At 38.4% G+C, this 18,914-nt stretch overlaps 1 protein-coding gene across 3 annotated transcripts in view; it reads right to left on the bottom strand.

Annotated features, from left to right (window-relative positions):
• SPTA1 (spectrin alpha, erythrocytic 1) overlaps window positions 1-18,914 on the bottom strand; it is a 129,003-nt gene that overhangs the window by 99,590 nt on the left and 10,499 nt on the right. For all 3 annotated transcript variants that reach the window (XM_019751299.3, XM_074318724.2, XM_074318725.2), the window contains exons 8-12: window positions 15,478-15,632; window positions 14,244-14,379; window positions 14,042-14,143; window positions 12,144-12,281; window positions 11,403-11,513 (exon numbers count right to left, since the gene is read on the bottom strand). In XM_019751299.3, the coding sequence (XP_019606858.2) occupies window positions 11,403-11,513; window positions 12,144-12,281; window positions 14,042-14,143; window positions 14,244-14,379; window positions 15,478-15,632 (642 nt within the window). The remainder of the gene's footprint in view (window positions 1-11,402; window positions 11,514-12,143; window positions 12,282-14,041; window positions 14,144-14,243; window positions 14,380-15,477; window positions 15,633-18,914) is intronic.

Raw genomic sequence — 18,914 nt, 5'->3', positions numbered from 1 at the left:
TCTTAGAACTGCTTTGGCCATGACCCATAGATTTTTGGGTCATTGTGTTTTTATTTTCATTTGTCTAAAGATATTTTTGGATTTTTCCCTTGGATCTCATTGTTAACCCATTCACTGTTCAGTAGCATGCTATTTAGCCTCTATGTGTTTGTAGTGTTTTGTTTTCCTTCTTGTAATTGATTTTTAGTTTCATTCCATTGTGGTCTAAGTAAATGCTTGATATTATTTCATTCTTCTTAAATTTATTGAAACTTGTTTTGTGGTCTATCATGTGGTCTGGCTTGGAAAATATTTCATGCACACTTGAAAAGAATGTTTATTCTGCTGCTTTGGGGTAAAATGCTTTAAAAATATCAATTAAATTCATCTCATCTAGTGTATCATTTAAGTCTGTTTCATTGTTGTTTTTATGTCTGGAAGATCTGTCCATTGGTGTCAGTAAGGTGTTAAAGTCCCCAACTATGATTGTATAAGGTCAGACAATTAGGTTCGCAAACTCATCCTAGAAAAACTGCTACATTTACTATGGTCACCTTTGAGGTATTCCTCTTGGGAAGCTATGCAACGATGCCAGCACCTAGTCCATCCTTCAAAGCAATTTTCGAACTCTTTCTGGAATGGCCAACAAAGATGTTGTTGTATTACCCTTGATATCTTGAATGTCATCAAAATGTCTTCCTTTCAATATTTCCTTTATCTTTGGATAAAGAAAGCAATCAGTGGGGGTCAGATCAGGTGAGTAGGGAGGGTGTCCCACTACATTTATTTGTTTACTAGCTAAAAATTCCCTCACAGACAGTGCCGTGTGAGGTTGTGCATTGTCATGATGAAAGAGACATCAATTGTTGGCAAACAGTTCAGGTCATCTAACTTTTTCTCGCAGCCTTTTCAGCACTTCCAAATAGTAAACTTTGTTGACTGTTTGTCCAGTTGGTACAAATTCATAATGAATAATCCCTCTGATATCAAAAAAGTTTAGCAACATCGTTGCAACAAGTTCTCAAACTTAATTGTCCAAACTTGTATTACTGTCGAGCTCTCCCTTTATATTGGTCAATATTTGCTTTATATATTCAAGTGCTCCTATGTTGGGTGCATAAACATTTACAAGGGTTATATCCTTTTGTTGGATTTTTCCCTTTATCATTATACAATGTCCTTCTTTGTTTCTTATTATGGGCTTTAGTTTAAAGTCAATTTTCTCTCATATGTTTTGCTATCCTAGCTTTTTGTTTGTTTCCATTTTCATGAAATGTCTTTTTCCATTTCTTTACTTTCACTGTGTGTATGTTTTGACAAGAAGAGGGTCTCTTGTAGGCTGCATATGTATGGGTCTTGTTTTCTTATTCATTCAGCCACCATATGTTTTTTTTTATTATATTTAAAGTAATGGTTGATAGATATATAGTTATTGTTATTTTATTATTTATATTTTTGACCTTTTTTTTTCTTCTTAATAAAGAAGTCCTTTTAACATTTCTTGTAATACTGTTTGGCGATGATAAATTCCATTAGCTTTTTCTTTCTGGGAAGCTATTTATCTCTTTTTCCGTTTTGAATTATACTTTTGCTGGGTAGAATACTCTGCTTTCATCACTTTAAATATTTTATGCCAATCCTTCTTGTCTGCAAGGTTTCTGATGAGAAATGTGCTGACAGTCTTTCTTTTTTATTTATTTTTTGAATATTTAACTATTTTTCTGTTTTATTACTTTTCATGTTAGCTCTTTTTACACTTTATTTATTTATTTTGATGTTCAATATAATTTTATATTAATTTCAGATATATAACATAGTGTTAGACATTTATATAATTTAAGAAGTGATCCACCTGACTAGTCTAGTACCCACCTGGCACTATGCATAGGTATTACCATATTATCGACTGTATTCTCTATGCTTTACCTTACATTCCCATGACTATTTTGTAAGTACCAATTTGTATTTCTTAATCCCTTCCCCTTTTTCACTAACCTCCATCCCCCTTCCATCTGGCAACCATCAAAATGTTCTTCATATCTACAAGTTGATTTCTGTTTTGTTTATTTTGTTCTTTAGATTCCACACATAAGTGGAATCATATTGCATCTGTCTTTATCTAACATACTCCATTCAGCACAATACCCTCTAAGTCCATCCATGCTACCCAGATGGCAAGAACATATTTCCATCCACGACCAAGCAATATTTCATTGTACATATGTACCACCTACTCTTTAACAATTTATCCATTGATGGACACTCAGGCTGCTTCTACATCTGGCCATTATAAGTAATGCTGCAATGAGCACATGGATGCACTCATCCCCTTGAATTGATGTTTTGGGTTTCTTCAGATAAATACTGAGATATGATCACTGGGTCATTCTTTGTCTCTTGTTATAGCCTTTGTTTTATTTTTTTCAGTTCTTTTTGTTTATTCATTTATATATTTATTTTTGGTGTTTTAAAGATTTTTTTTAATTAAAATACAGCATATGAAGGGCTGATAATTAAGTTTGAGAACTTGTTGCAACGATGTTGCTAAACTTTTTTGATATCAGAGGGATTATTCATTATGAATTTGTACCAACTGGACAAACAGTCAACAAAGTTTACTATTTGGAAGTGCTGAAAAGGCTGCATGAAAAAGTTACATGACCTGAACTTCTTGCCAACAATTCATGTATCTTTTATCACAACAATGCACAAGCTCACACAGCACTGTCTGTGAGGGAATTTTTAGCCAGTAAACAAATAACTGTATTGGAACACCATCCCTACTTACTTGATATGGCTTACAATGACTTCTTTCTTTACCTGAAGATAAAGGAAATATTGAAAAGTAGACATTTTGATGACACTCAGGACATCAAGGGTAGTGCAACGACAGTTCTGATGGCCATTCCAGAAAATGAGTTCCAAAATTGCTTTGAAGGGTGCACTAGGCACTGGTATTAGTGCATAGCTTCCCACAGTGATATTCAGCAATGAGGTCTGCAGCAATTTGTCTAGTATGTGTTCGTGAACTTAATTGTCAGACTTCATACAATATTATATTAGTTTCAGGTGGACATCACAGTTATTCAACAGTATCCACTTAGTCCTGTTCAGTGTTATTACCACATTATTGATTTTGTTCCCTATACTAAAGAAGTGATCACCACAATAAGTCCAGCAACCATCTGACACTGTGCAATGCTATCACAATATAATTGATCTTCCCCCCCTTTTCAACTACAGTTGGCATTCAATATTATTTTATATTAGTTTCAAGTGTATATCATAGTGGCTAGACATCCATACAATCTAAGAAGTGATCCCCCTAACTAGTACAACCTGGCATTATACATAGTTATTACCATAGTATTGATTATATTTCCTATACTTTACATCCTATACTTTAAATGACTATTTTGTAACTACCAATTTGTATTTCTTAATGCCTTCACCTTTTTCACCCTGCCTCCAACCCCATTCTCATCTATCACCCTGATAGATCTAATATCTGTCTGGCACCATACATAGTTATTATAATATTATTGACTATATTTCTTGTGCTATGCCTTACATCCCCATGACTACTGTGTAACAAGCAATTTACACTTCTCAATCCCTTCCTCCTTTCACTTATCCCTAATCCCCCATCTTAAATAGATCCCCCTAAGATCTTTGTAATATTGGTTTGGTGGTGATGAACTCCTTTGGACTTCTCTTGTCTAGGAAGCTCTTTATCTGCCCTTGAATTCTAATTGTTAGCTTTGTTGGGTAGATAATCTTGGTTGTAGGTCTTTACTTTTCACCACTTTGCATATTGCCTGCCAATCCCTTCTGACCTGCAAAATTTCTGTTGTGAAATCAGCTGCCAGTCTTATCAAGTGTAGGTAACTAACTGCTTTTCTCTTGCTGCTTTTAAGATTCCCTTTGTCTTTAACCTTTGGCATTTGAATTATGATGTGTCTCGGTGTGTGCCTCTTTGGGTTCATCTTGTTAGGGACTTTCTGTGCTACCTGAGCTTGTATATCTATTTCCTTCACAAGGTTAGGTTAAGTTTACTGTCATTATTTCTTCAAATAGTTTTCAATTCTTTGCTCTCCCTCTTCTCCTTCTGGTACCACTATAATGTGAATGTTGGTACACTTGATGTCCCAGAGGTCCCTTAAACTCGCCTCAATTTTTTGGATTCTTTTTTCTTTTTGCTGTTCTGGTTGGGTGATTTCTGCTACCTTATCTTCTACATTGCTGGTCTGATCCTCTGCTTCATCTAATTTACTGTTGATTCCCTGTAATATAGTCTTCATTTCCATTGTTGTATTTTTTATTTCTGACTGGTTCTTTTTCATGATTTCTATCTCCATTTTTATGTTTCTTATTTCTTTGTTCAAGTTCTCCCTCAGATCATTGAACATCCTTATAACCAGTGTTTGGAACTCTGTGTCTGATAGATTGCTTGTCTCCGTTTTGTTGAGTTCTTTTTCTGGAGCTTTGTTCTGTTCTTTTATTTGGACATGTTTCTTTGTCTTCCCATTTTGGCTGCCTCCCTGTGTTTGTTTCTGTATATGAGGTAGAGCTGCTATGTCTTCCAGTCTTAGTAGAGTGGCCTTATGTAGTAGGTGTGCTGTGGGGTTCAGTGACACAGTCTTTCTGGTCTCCTGAGCCATGCACTCCAGGTGTGTCTCTTATGTGGACTGTGTGTACCCTCCTCTTGTAGTTGAGCCTTGAAGATAAATGCACATCAATGGGAGGGATAGACCCTTGGGCTCACTGGTTGAGAGGACTGGCCTTGACTACAGTGGAATAATTGTTGTCAGGGGCTGACCCTACATAGCAAGTTCTGCCTCAGCAGGGCTCTGGTGCCTGTCTAATCCACCCCTTGGGTGTGTCATTCTTGGAGGTGATGTTCCAGCTAATTTTGAAGCTGGCCAATGGGGGCACCAGCCCCAGGACTAGGTTGGAGGGGATCCACTGTAAGTTAAGTTCAGCCCAAGCCTGTGCCACACCTGGGGGTCACATGCCAGGAGCCACAAAGAAATTCGCAGATGGCTGCCACGCATGCTGTGCTTTTATGTGCCTTGAGAGGCCAAGCCTCAAACCAAGGCTGGCTGCCACTAGTGCTGAGCTTAGGGCTGCTCAGCCAGAGGTACAAGACATTCTCAAGCCAGATGCTGCTTGTCTGGGTTCTGCCACCCTTTGAGAGACCCTAGGAGAGTCTGCAGCATGAGCTAAGTCAGGCAATTTGTATGAAAAAGCCAATGGAAGTGGCTTAGGTGTGTCCGAAATTTGGGTGGGGTGGGGTCTCGAATTGCCAGGGTGTGGTGAACGAATGGTAGAGACTCAGATGTGGCAGCCACCTGTGTCTGCATGTTGGGAAAGTGAAGGGATCAACAAAGAATCAATGGCCTCCACCAGCTCCTCTGTCCAGGAGAAAGCTGCCTCTCTAACACCCATCCTAAATATCTCAGACAACTCAATTACCCCACCCCCCATATGTCTCTGCTACCTTTACAGCTGCTTCCCCAGTGCTGGAGTTCAGAGCCAGGGATTCCATTGGTGGGTAAGTCCATGCATAGTCCCTTTAAGAGGAGTGCTTGGAGTGCAGCTCTGTCTCACTCAGTCACAATCTCCATTTTTTTTCAAACCAGAAATTATGGAGACTTCTCTCCCTGGCACTGGAACCCTGGGCTGGGGTGGGGCTGGGACCTCTTGCTCCTCTAGCAGGTGGAGGGGACCTTCACTGACAAAATATCCCTCCTGATCTTTAATGGTCACAAGTGGGTGTGGTATCAATCCATTCGGCATCTCTGCCCCTCCAACCAGTGTTGAGGTGGCTTCTTCTGCATGTCCTTAGTTGTAGGGCTTTGGTTCAGCAAGATTTTAGGCGATTCTCAATGATGGTTGTTTTATAGTTTAGTTGTAATTTTGTGAGAGAAGGTAAGCACAGCATTTCTCTAGCCTTTATTTTTAAAGTCTATGTTGTCTTATAAAAGTATTGCCACCTCAGCTTTTTTTTCCATTTTAATGAAATATCTTTTTCTCATCCCTTTACTTTCTATGTGTGTGTGCCTTTTGATCTAAAGTGAGTTTCTCAAGGCAGCATATGTAAGGGTTTTGTTTTCTTATCCACTTAGCCACCCTATCTTTTGATTGGAGCATTTAATCCATTTGCATTTAAAGTAATTGTTGATAGATCTGTAACTGTTGCCATTTTATTATGCATATTTTGGATATTTATTTACTTTTTAATTTATTGTCTTCAAAAAGTCCCTCTAATATTCTTTGTAATACAGGTTTGGTGATGATGAATTCCTTTTGCTTTTTCATGTCTGGGAAGCTCTTTTTCCATCCTTTGTCTTTAAATGATAGCTTTGCTGGTAGAGTCATCTTGGTTGCAGGTCTTAACTTTTTATCACTTTGAATATTTCCTACCACTCCTTTCTGGCCTGCAAGATTTCTGTTGAGAAATCATTGGATAGTTTTATGGCAGTTCTCTTGTAGTCAACTAACTGCTTTTTTCTTGCTGCTTTTAATAGTCTCTTTTGTCTTTAAATTTTGGCAATTTAATTATGATGTCTTGGTTGGAGCCTCTTTGGGTTCATCCTGTTTTGGACCTTATGCACTTTCTGGGCTTGTATATCTATTTCCTTCACCAGGTTAGGGAAGTCTTCAGTCATTATTTCTTCATATAGGTTTTCAATTCTTTGCTCTCTCTCTTCTCCTTCCGGCACCCCTATGATGCAAATGTTGGTACACTTGATGTTGTCCCAGAGGTCCCTTATACTACCCTCATTTTGTTGGATTCTTTTATCTTTTTGCTGTTCTGATTGGTTGTTCTTCTAAATCTCTGATTCAATCCTGATTTTTCTAATCTACTGTTGATTCCCTCTAATGTATTTTTATTTCAGTTATTGTATTCTTCATTTCTGACTGGTTCTTTTTTATGCTCCTATCTCCATTTTTATGTTTCCTATCTTTTTGTTAAAGTTCTCCCTAGACCATTGAGCATCCTTAGAACTAGAGTTTGGAACTCTGCATCTGACAGATTGCTTGTCTCCATTTTGTTTAGTTCTTTTTCTGGAGCTTTGCTCTGTTTTTTTATTTGGGATATGTTTCTTTGTCTCCCTATTTTGGCTGTGTTTTTGTCTATGTATTAGGTAAAGCTGCTATGCCTCCTGATCTTAGTAGAGAGGTCTTATGTAGTCGGTGTCCTGTGGAATTCAGTAGTACAGACTCTTTAGTCACCATAGCCAGGTGCTTCAGGTGTGTTCTTTGTGTGGGTTGTGTGTAGTTGAGCCTTGGTTTTTCTTTGCATGTCAATAGGAGAATAGACCCTTAGGCTGATTGGTTATGAGGACTGGCTCCAAATACAGTGGATGAGCTGCGGTGCAAGGGCTGATCCTATTGAGCACTGTTTGCTTCATTGGGGCTCTGGTGTCTGCCTTCTGGGTGTGTTGTCCTTGGAGACAGCTAGGTGATGATTTGGCTTGGTCTGAAGCTGGCCATCAGGAGTACCAGTAATGGGGCTTTCTGGGAACAGAATTGCTGCAGGCCAAGTTTAACTGTAGCCTATACCTTGCCCTGGGCCTGCTGTTATGAGCCACAAAGCAATCTGCAAGAGCCACCACTCACACTGGACTTGGAGGTGACTCAAGAGGCTGTGAACCAAGGCTGGTTGTCACTAGTGCTTAGGGCTGCTCAGCCAGAAATATGGAACATGCTGAAGTCAAATGCTGCTTCTTTGGGCTTTTAGTACCTTCGAGAAATTTTATGAAAGTCTGAGCTAAGATAGGTTGTTTATATGGAAAAGTCACTGGAAGTAGCTTCATTGTGCCTGAAAGTTGGGTGGGGCGGGGTCTCAGGGAATAAATAGGGTGGGGCAGATGAAAGGTGATAGCTATTAATAGTTTGACAGAAACTCAGATATGGCATCTGTTTGTTTCTGCATGCTCCTGCATGCAGGAGCAGTTCAACAAAGGGGAGGGTTCAACAAAGAAACAATGGCTTCCCCCAGCTCCTCCTTCCAGGAGAAAGCTGGCCCTTTAGCCCTTGCCCTGAAGCAATACAACTCAGTTCCTCCCCGTAAGTCCCTAGTGCCTCTTTAGCTGCTGCCGCAGTCCTGGAACTCAGAGCGAGTGAGTCCATCAGTGAGCAAGTCTGTGTGAAGGCCTTTGAATAGGAGCACCGAGTATTGCAGCCACCTTCTGACTCAGCCAGGCACAATCTCTGCTCATTTTCACAGCCAGAAGTTATGGAGACTTCCCTCCTTGGCACTGGAACCCTGGGCTGGGGAGCCTGGTGTGGGCCTGGGACCCCTCCCCTGGGTGGGGGGAACCTCCACAGCTGAGATATCCCTACCAATTTTTAATGATGACATATGTGTGTAGGACCAGACTGTTTCATGTCTCTGCCTCTCCTACTAGTCTTGAGGTGGCTTCTTTTGTATATCAATAGTTGTAAGGTTTTGGTTCAGCTAGACTTCAGGTGATTTTCAATGATGGTTGTTCTGTAGTTTAGTTGTAATTAATGTGGTCCTTAAAGGAGGTGAGCACAGCGTTTACCTACTCTGTCATCTTGACCTGACCGGAACTCAGCTAACAGTCTTATGGAAGCTGCTGTGTAGGTAACTAACTGACTTTCTCTTGCTGCTTTTAAGATTCTCTCTTTGTCTTTAATCTTTAGTATTTTAATAATACTAAATACTAATATAATAATATGTCTTCTTTGAGCCTCTTTTGGTTCATCTTGTGTGGGATCCTCTGTGGTTCCTGGACTTTTATATCTATTTCCGTCACCAGGTTAAAAAAGTTTTCAATCAATATTTCTTCAAATAGCTTCTGAATCCCATACTCTCTCTCTTTTACTGGTGCCCCTGTGACCTGAGTGTTGTTACATTTGATGTTGTCTCATAGGTCCCTTAAACTATTCTTATTTTTTAATTATTTTTCTCTTTTTGCTGTTCCAATTGGGTTTTTTTCTGTTACCTTGTCTGCCAAATCACTGATTTAGTTCTCTGCCTTATCTAGTCTGCTAGCGATTCCTTCTTGTGCATTCTTCATTTCAGTTATTGTATACTTTATTTTTAGCTGGTTCCTTTTTATGCTTTCTATGTCCATTTATATGCTTACTATCTCTTTGTTGAAGTTCTCACTTAGTTCATGTACTATTCCACTATGTTCGTTGAGCAGTCTTATAACCTGTGATTTGAAGTCTGTATATGGCAGATTGCTTGCCTCCATTTAATTTAGTTCTTTTTCTGAAGTATTCTCCTTTTCTTTCATTTGGGACATGTTTCTTTGTTTTTTTCACTTTAGCTGCCCCCGTGTGTTTGTTTCTATGTATTAAATAGATCTGCTATGTGTCTCAGTCTTGGCAGGGTGGCCTTTGTAGTATGTGTCCTGTGGGGCCAGAGACACAGCTTCCATGGTCACATGAGCCAGATGCTCCAGGAGTGTCCTTCTGTGGGTTGTGTGTGCCCTTGTGTTATGGTTGAACCTTGATTGGTGTTGGCATATCAGTGGGTGACTCCTGGATGACTGGTTGTGAGGATTATTCATGCGCATAGCATATAAGCTACTGTGCAGAGGTTGATTTTGTAGAGGGGACTACACCGCAGCAGGGTTTGGTTCTTGTGGAGACCACCCTTTGTAGTGTGCCACCGATTCCGTGGTGACGAATCAGAAGGTGCTAGTTGTGGTCTAAAACTGGCCAACCAGTGTGTGGGTTTCCAGGCTTCTTAGGAGGGGTTCTCATGCAGGCCAAGTTCAGCTGCCCCCTTGATATGTCTGGGGCTACCTGGTAGGAGCTACAAAGCAATTCACAGTTTGTTGCTGCCTATATGGGTCCTGAAGCTGTGTGAGAGAAGCCACACTGCCAACCCAGCCTGGCCACCACCAGTACCAGGCTTAAGGCAGCTCAGCAAATGGCTGAGGGCACCTGGAGGCCTGCTGCTGCCTGCTGGCTGCCTGTAAGGCTTAGCTGCTGAAAGAGCCTTGGGTGGTAAAGGAGTTAGGGGAGGCAGGGTCTCAGAAAGTCACCATGTTGGGGTGAGTGGTATCCACCAGGTTAATGCAAATTCAGATTCACTCAGCAAAAGGTTTAGGGAACACCCAGACCAGCTGCCACCCACCTGGGGCCTGCAGACCCCTGAGAGTTGTCAAAGAAATACTGCAGCATGGGCCAATACCAACTGCCTGCTGAAAAAGCCTCTAGTGATGTGCAAGATATGTGGGGCAGTGTTTCATGGATTTACCAGGGTGGAGTGAGTGGTATTCACCAGGTTAGTGTAGATTCAGATTTGGCACAAGTGCTGAACCTGGGGCAACCCAAAAAGCTCAGAGCACTCCAAGCATACCACAATATTTTCAAAATCTAGGTTATAGTAAATGAATTATGATGTCACCACAAGGTGAACATTTGATCTATTCTTAAATCTTCAAGTGCAAGCACTATTGAAATAGCCATGTCCCGTGGCTAATCTATCTACCTCTCTATCTATCTAGCTAGCTATCTAAAATCTCTCATATGTATTTATGTTTGCATCTATATGAAGAGAGAAGTAAAAAATTGTACAAGTAAATTTTTACTCGTATTCATTTACGAACCCCCAAATTACTAGAGCTAAAGATGGCTTAATTGATTAGAAATAGGAAAATGATCTAAAATGATAGCACTTTATAAACAATAAAATTATTTTACACCACTAGCTTTTACCAATGAGAATCAATGAAACAAGCATATGGATTAATAAAGGATCATATTAAGCTCTGCATTGACTGAAGATTAACAGAAAAGACTTGGAATTTGATTGTTATTTTTGTTGTTGCAGTGGTGATGGTATGAGTGCATGTGTGTGAGTTTAAACTAACACTATCCTAGAAGACAGCCAAAGACATTTAACATATTGTACCCATAATTTTTTCTTACAGTTCTTTGAACCCTGCTTATACATAGACTGTTTTTCCTGGGACCTCATAACTTAAGGTTAATAGGAAAACTGTAGTAGTATTAGATGAGAAGCAGAAAGATATGCTTATAAATGAAATAGATATTACTTAGATATCTAAATATTGATAGAGAAAACTAAATAGAGATATTACTGGAGAGGAAAACTTAAAAATAATAAATTTAAAATTTTTAAGTAATAATTCTATATCAAATGTGGATCCAATAGTTTCTATTTATACTGAAGAAAAAAGACAAGTATTTCCTCAAAAATATAAATGGCATGAATATTGAAAACATTCAAAATAAGCTTTGGGAAGCAAGAAATATGTTGATAAAATGGGTATTATTGTTTTTCTGGATGTTTTCTCTTAAGAATAATCCTCATGTTATGTCTGATAGAAGAGTGATTCTAAGGATACATGTTGAATGAGATGATATATACAAGCATGAAGCCAATGCCCAAACCAGGACCCATTTCTTACTGTGATCTTCTCCTCCTGGGCAGTGAAGGCTTCTTCAAAGTCATCATGCTTCTGAAGAAGTGCTTCTACACCCCCCAGGGAGTTTCCCAGGTCCTTGTTTTCCAGGAAGGCCTATAGAAGACAGAAAGACACACATCAGCTGTGCCTCATTGGTGAGAAACATTCCCTTTGGAGTATCTCTGAGACAAGGACTAAGGAAGGATGTGAAGGAGATGGAGACCAAAGTGAGAATTATCACAAAGCAGTATAGAAAATAGAGACTAACCTCACACAGCAGGAGCTTTAGAATTCCTAGTGCTCTCATACAACTTTATCACCTTTGTCTCTAGGTCCATGCACATGGAATTCTCCCAACTGATCTAAGCACAATTCTGAGCTCTCAAGGCTGCCTCAAGAGGACCACTCACCTTCACCAGAAATCTCTGGTTAATCCTGCCTGACTCATCACAATTTTCTCTTCCTGATACCTTAGCAATTTGATAATATTTCCTCATGTTCAGTTAAGGTTAAAGCCTCTCTGCTATGTATTTAGGGTGTTTTTTTTTCCATAAGGAAATGTAGGAGTTTTATAGAGAGAGTCAATCTTTTCTTCTCTTTGTGTGTGGTTCATTCTCCAGTTCCTTGGACAAGCTTAGGACAATAGGAGTGGTTTTAAGGGTGTTGATTAACCCCCATTAGTCATGGTGGTAGACGAAGAGTGGAGAAATGGTTTCCAGACCCTTGTTCAACCCCTCATGTTACCTCTTGCCTAGTCATCCAACTGTCCACTTGCTCACTGTCACGGTAGAAGAGGTGCAAGTTCAAGCACTGCTCATACTGATGTTGATGCTTGGCCCATAGTTCCAGCAGGGCATCCCAGTTGTTGTCAAGTATTGCCATCTTTGGAAAGGAAAAAAGGTTAAGGAGGAAGATATTTAGTTAATTTATCTTATTCTACATGACTGAGCATCTAATAAATGCAAGGCCTTTTGAAGAATACAAAGATGAACAGGAAATGGGCTTTTCTCTTAACGCTCTAACATCTAAGTGAATAATTGTAGTATAGGAAAAATGGGATAAATGCCATGACAGAGGTACAACACATTTAATATGTATAAACAAACAAGAAAATACTAATTCTATTGGAAGAGCCAGGGAGTAGAAGTATGGGAAGTGTATATACCAAACAGATAAAAAGGATGGGGAGTGGGAGTTAGGTTTATGAGAGGACATAATGCCACAAGCAAGTAATTACTCCAAGTAATTATTAGAGTACACAAAGTGCTCCATGGAAAAGTGCAGAGCTTAAAAAAAGTGGATACCTTATGAATTTTAACTTCATAGAGTACTTAAATTATCAGTCTCAGAAGTTTGTATTTTATTCTGAAATCTAGTAAGAACCATCAAGAAAAGAGAAAAATGACATTATTAAACCCACAAAAAGCCTGTTTTTTCCCAAGCACCTACCCAAGAAATTCCTGCTTATTATCACAGCTGCTGTGTTAAGTCCATCAAAAAAGCAGCACAAATTCTCAGAATCTTAGAATAATAGGTAGGTGTTTAAGAACTTAGGATCCTACTATTCCTTTGGCAGAAAATTGTTAATAATAAAATCCATATTATAATGTTCCTATAGAGTACTGGGGGAATTAAAAATACGTTTATCTCAACCTTATCCATCACAGAGTATTGGAGGTGTTGCTTGAAATCTAATGAAATTCAAAGAAGCCTGCAAATTTTAATCATCCTAAGGAATTCCTATGACTGTGACTGGACCAAAATATCTCACAAGGGTCAAGGTGTTGAGGTGAGCCCATGTGATCCAAAAGATTAAGATGATGGCAAACCTGATTCTTCATTCAGTGGAATTCAGAGTGTTTGAAGATTCCCCCAATTAATGTGAATTCAAAAAAACACAGAAAGAGGAGAATCAGTTTGATTTAAGATTGTATAGAGGAGAGAAGAAAAGGTACAGGTGCCAGGCATTGTGCTAGGCACCTTAGGAAACCCAAATATGAATAAGGTACAGTTCTCACAGAATTCACAATCTAGAGATGAGCATAGGAAAGTGATAAAACAGCAAATGTGACAAGGCAAGGTGGTATGGAGGTTTCAAATTAGATAGAAGTTAGGTTGAGGAAATAAATATTCAGAGGTAAGGAAGCAGCACACATTATATCCTGAGAATTTTTTTTCTTCCTTCCTTCCTTCCTTCCTTCCTTCCTTCCTTCCTTCCTTCCTTCCTTCCTTCCTTCCTTTCTTTCCTTCTTTCATCTTAGTTCTGTTTCTTTTTTTACATTAAAGTTTATTGGGGTGACAATAGTTAGTAAAATTACATAGGTTTCAAGTGTACAATTCCATAATACATCATCTATATATCACATTGTGTGTTCACCACCCAGAGTCATTTCTCCTTCCATCACTATATATTTGATCCCATTTACAGCCATACTACCCTGGACATACTTGATCTCATCTGAGAATTTAAAATGACTCAATTTAGCTAAAGCAATAGGAAGTACTGTGAAAGTTGGGTTCATATTACTAAAATATTTGTATGATGTCTATGCTCTCCCCATTCAGAGATTATCATATCATTATGAGACTAATCAAGGGCTAAATATGTATCAAAATTTCACAAATTCTATTAAACTAATTACCTTTTCCTGAACTTCATGAGAGGCTTCATGATTGGCATCCAGTAAGGCTTGACCAGTCTCATCAGCAGATTGAAATCGATCATCATACGAGTCAATTTCATGCTGTGGCCACAAGACAAGATGTCTTAAAATGCAGTAAGAAACATTCTGGCATTCTTGGCACCTCCTTTTTCCTCCTGCTGGGAAGTCCTTTTCTCTCTACCTTATGTTGCTGATGCCTGTCCAGTAGGGCTTCCCCACCAGCCACATCTGTGGGTAGTTCATCAGCATTAATCAGAGCAGTCTTCTCCTTTATCCAGCCTGAGAGCTCATCATAGTCAGATAAAAACCGCTGGTACCTGTGGGAAAGGTAAATTCCAGGAAGGAGAAACCAGATGTAAATGGACTTTGGAAGAAGAGTTAGGGTTGGGTTGAGCTAAGATGTGAGATACCATGTTTCCCTGAAAATAAGACCACCTGGACAATCAGCTCTAATGCGTTTTTTGGAGCAAAAATTAATATAAGACCCGGTCTTACAGTAAAATAAGACCGAGTCTTATATAATATAATATAATTTTTGCTCCAAAAGACGCATTAGAGCTGATTGTCTGGCTAGGTCTTATTTTCAGGGAAACACAGTATACTACTTACCCTAATCCTACCCCTCCCCTTTCCTATTCTTTCAGTGGTGCAAGTTTTAAGTCCTGCACTCTGGGTTGTGTATCCATTGGGTAGATGAGTCATTGTGTGATAGGTATTATGTCTCCAACATTGCAAGTTGCCACCTACTCCAGAGGCAACTTGAAGTGGAGTAAAGTACTCCCAATGAGGCCAATCAATAAGCATATAACATCTAAATGACAGGAAGCACCTTGTGAGAAGAGGGGGCTAGAGTTAGGGTCAGGAGCCCTCATGTATATTAGTTCAGCCTTAACCTTATTAATAAAAAACAAAAACAATTCAAATAAAGTAAATGCTCACCATTTGATTTTAAATCATAACAATAAGAAAAACACTATTTTCTGATGATTTAACAATTAACCATGAAATTAATTGCTAACATGATATCCAGTTTTTTTTGCAAACCAAACCAAATCATTGCAGATATATTTTATACTCTTCAGCTTGGAAATTTCTTTCAATTTCTCAGCTAGAGCCAGGATTTTGACATTTCTTTAGCTGCTTTTTCAATTCCACAGGCCGCTTCATATCATCATATGACTATACAAATAGAGGAAGACAAAAGGTGGGCAGATGAGGGGAAGTGTCATGCTAAATATTATATCAGCTTGCAAAAGACTCCTCTTGGCAAATTAAACTTCTTTGGCTTCTACTGAGCAGGCAGGAGGTATGAGTTCCTCACTGTTTTACTACTTTCACTTTTTTATTTCTATTTTTAGTATTATGCCTGGACCCTGTAGAGATAAGTAGAATAACAGAGAGGAGGGATTCTGCACCAATAACAAGCCTGCAGCTTTGCATGTCTGTTGGTAGCCAAGGCACGGATGTGCTCCCAGTTGAAGACAAGGTCCTCTTTCATCTGCTGGATCTGAGATGCATCTGAAGGATGGGAAAGCTTCAACTTGTCTGCTTTGGCACATAACTCCTTCACCTTTGGGATGAAAAAGAAACCTAGTGGGAAGTCCAAGCACTCTGATTCGTCCTGGCAAAGTTTTATTGGAGAGACATAACAAAATCTTAGGAATAATAATAATTTATTAATACATTTATATTTATATATTTATATTAATATACTAATGTACTATATTAATGATAACTTACTGCGCACTTTTTGTCTCTCACTGTGCTAAACACTTGTCATGCATTTTCTTGTTTTATAGTCTTCCTTCAATAATATTATGAAGTACAAAATACTCCTAGTTCCCTTTTATGACAAAACTGAAAGATAAAGTATTTTATTTGCTCAAGATCACTCAGCTACTAAGTGTCAGAAGTAAGGTTTAGACCTAAGTCTGTGCTTCACCACCCTTAATACTGCTTTCATAAATATTATTGTGGGAATCAGAAAGACGTTTCTGTCTAGGAGGACAAGAAATGCCACTAATGCTAAACCATTTTGAGCACAATTCCTGAGTAGTAGAGTTACTAGAGTAAAACTGTGGATACAGGCGACTTTCCACATGTTACCATTAGCCCTTTAATTAAACCCAACTGAAATCAGGTATTGTCTAGAGCTTGGGATTTCATTACCATTATTCATAAAATCATGAGATTTTATTAATAGATAGGGGAATAAATAACTTCTTCCCTTTTTATAATAAACTCAGAGAAACTTGAAGTACATTATTAAATCCACCTTTGGGTTCTCTTCCAAAAGCTGGAAAACCCAAGTTCCTATGCCTAGAGGAGTAGACATAGACACGCTAGAATTTGGAGAAAGCCTGTATTCTTGAATGATTCCCATCCTTACTTCTTTCCATTGCATCTATAACCATAATTAAAAACAATTACTCCTGAACATCTACAGCAGAGTCAGCTCATAGGAAGATCCCCACTTGCTGTGCTTTAATCATAGTTCTGTCCCTGGTTCTAGTTTCTGAAAACTGTTCCACCATTCTACTTCTTCTGTTCTTGTTTAACTTTGTCTTTGATCTTTTCTCATAATAAATAATATAATACTGAGTGATGGAAAAAAAGAAACAGGATTCGGCTGCAACACAAGAAAGTGTGGTTAGTTGAAAGAAAAGGAACGACTCTCTCTGACCACAGGGTACTGAGTGAAATTAGGAAACAATTCTTGGAGATATCTTTTTGTTGTTGTTGTTGTTGTTTGTTTGTTTGTTTTTTAATCATAAAATATAATTTAGAAATTTATTTTATTTTACTTGACTCTATGGATCATGAAAAGCCATGGGTTTCTCTGAAAGAAATGGAGGTGCCTCAGTGATTGATTGTCCTGATGTAAAACCTGTATTGTGGAAAGGAAGCCACTGTCAGGTAAGAATATAAAGAGATAGAATAGTTCCTTATAGGCAAGGTGTCAGACAAGGGTGCATTTTTTCCTCCCTATTTGTTTAACCAGGTTACAGAAAATATTGTATAAAAAACTAGGCTAGACTCAGAGTAAGGAGGAGTGAAAATTGGTGGAATATCAATCACTGAAGATATGCATATGACACGATCTTACTGGCAGAAAGTAGCAATAATTTGAAATGACTTCTGATGAAAGTGAAAGAAATAAATGTCCTATTAATGGTGTGCCATAGAGCTGCTCAAGGTCTCTAAGGAAAAGTGGGCCCAGAAGTTCATCAAGAAAAGAGTGGGGACACACATCCATACCAAGAGGAAGGAAGAGGAGCTGAGCAATGTCCTTGCAGCCATGAGGAAAGTGGCAGTCAAGAAAGACTGAGCCCCATCCCCTCTGTGTATAATAAAAAATTTTCAGGAAAAACAAAAAAAGAAAGTGCCAAAGTGGGACTGCATTTGGTTTCAAAAAGACAAAAATCAGACTACAGAAGAAATACACAACTTTAACATAGACAACAAAGACATTGAAATTGTTAAAGATTTTGCTTACCTTGGTTCAGTTATCAATTCAAATGGAGACTGCAACCAAGAAATCAAGAGAAGGCTAAGATCATATGGTATTTGTTTTTCTCAGTCTGGCTTAGTTTACTTAGTATAATGATCTCACTTATATATGGAATCTAAAGGACAAACTAAACTAACAAACAAAACAGAAACAGACCCATAGATACAGAGAAAAAACTGATGGCTACTAGATATCAGGGGGGCTGGGGGGCTGGGAAAGAAAAGTGAAGAAATTAAGAAATACAAATTGGTAGTTACAAAAGAGTCACGGGGATGTAAAATACAATATGGGGAATATAGTCAATAATATTGTAAAAACTATGTATAGTATCAGATGGTTACTAGACTTATCAGGGGGATTGCTTCATAAATTATACAAATGTCTAACCACTATGCTATACACCTAAAATGAATATAAAATAATATTAGGTGTCTACTATAATTAAAAAAGATAGTTATGGAGATGTATATAGTACAGCATAAGGAATATAGTCAGTAATGTTCTAATAACTGTAGTGTCAGATGGGTAATAGATTTATTGGGGTTATTATTTTGTGAGTTATGTAAATGTCTTATCAGTATGTTGACTTGTACACCTAAAACTAATAAATAGAGAGAGAGAGAGAGAATTAGGAAAGATCACCACGAGCAAAGAAGTGTCATTAGAGACCAACACTAAGATCATCTACACCCCCGTATTCCCAATTACTACGTACAAATGTGAAAGCTGTACATTGAAGAAGGCTTATAGAGAAAAACAGATTCATTTGAAATATGGTATTGGATGAGAGCTCTACAGATATGTTGGCCTGCAAGAAAGATGAATAAGTGAGCCCTAGAGCAAATTAAGCCTGAAACATTACTGGAAGCAAAAATGACAAAACTGAAGGTGTCCTACTTTAGACACATCATTAGAAGGCAGGGTTTTTTGGAAAATACAATAACACTGGGGAGCAATGGAAGGCAGCAGGAAAAGAGGAAGACCAAATATGGGATGGATTGACTACATAAAAAAAAAAAAGCCATAGACACGAGTCTACAGGAGCTGAGCAGGGCTGTTGAGGGCAGGACATTGTGGACATCACTCATTCATTCATAAGGTCTCCAGAAGTAGGAGCAAACTCAATGGCATATAACACAAATACAAAACATAAATGTATATATAATTTTTTAAAAATAAAGGATATCAAATATTTACATACAAGTTATGAACTAGAATGAGGAGGTATGTTCAAGGGCCACAGAATTTCTACTTCATTGAAATAGTGAATTTACTGTGCTCTCTGGAGGCCAGATGATCACCAAATACCTCTTATAGCTCAAGGGACCAGCCATTTCTTCA

This window comes from Rhinolophus sinicus, chromosome 7 (assembly GCF_057876585.1).
Source record: "Rhinolophus sinicus isolate RSI-liver-muscle chromosome 7, RSI-T2T, whole genome shotgun sequence".
Classification (NCBI taxonomy): Eukaryota; Metazoa; Chordata; class Mammalia; order Chiroptera; family Rhinolophidae; genus Rhinolophus; species Rhinolophus sinicus.
This window is presented reverse-complemented; position numbering and strand designations above follow the sequence as displayed.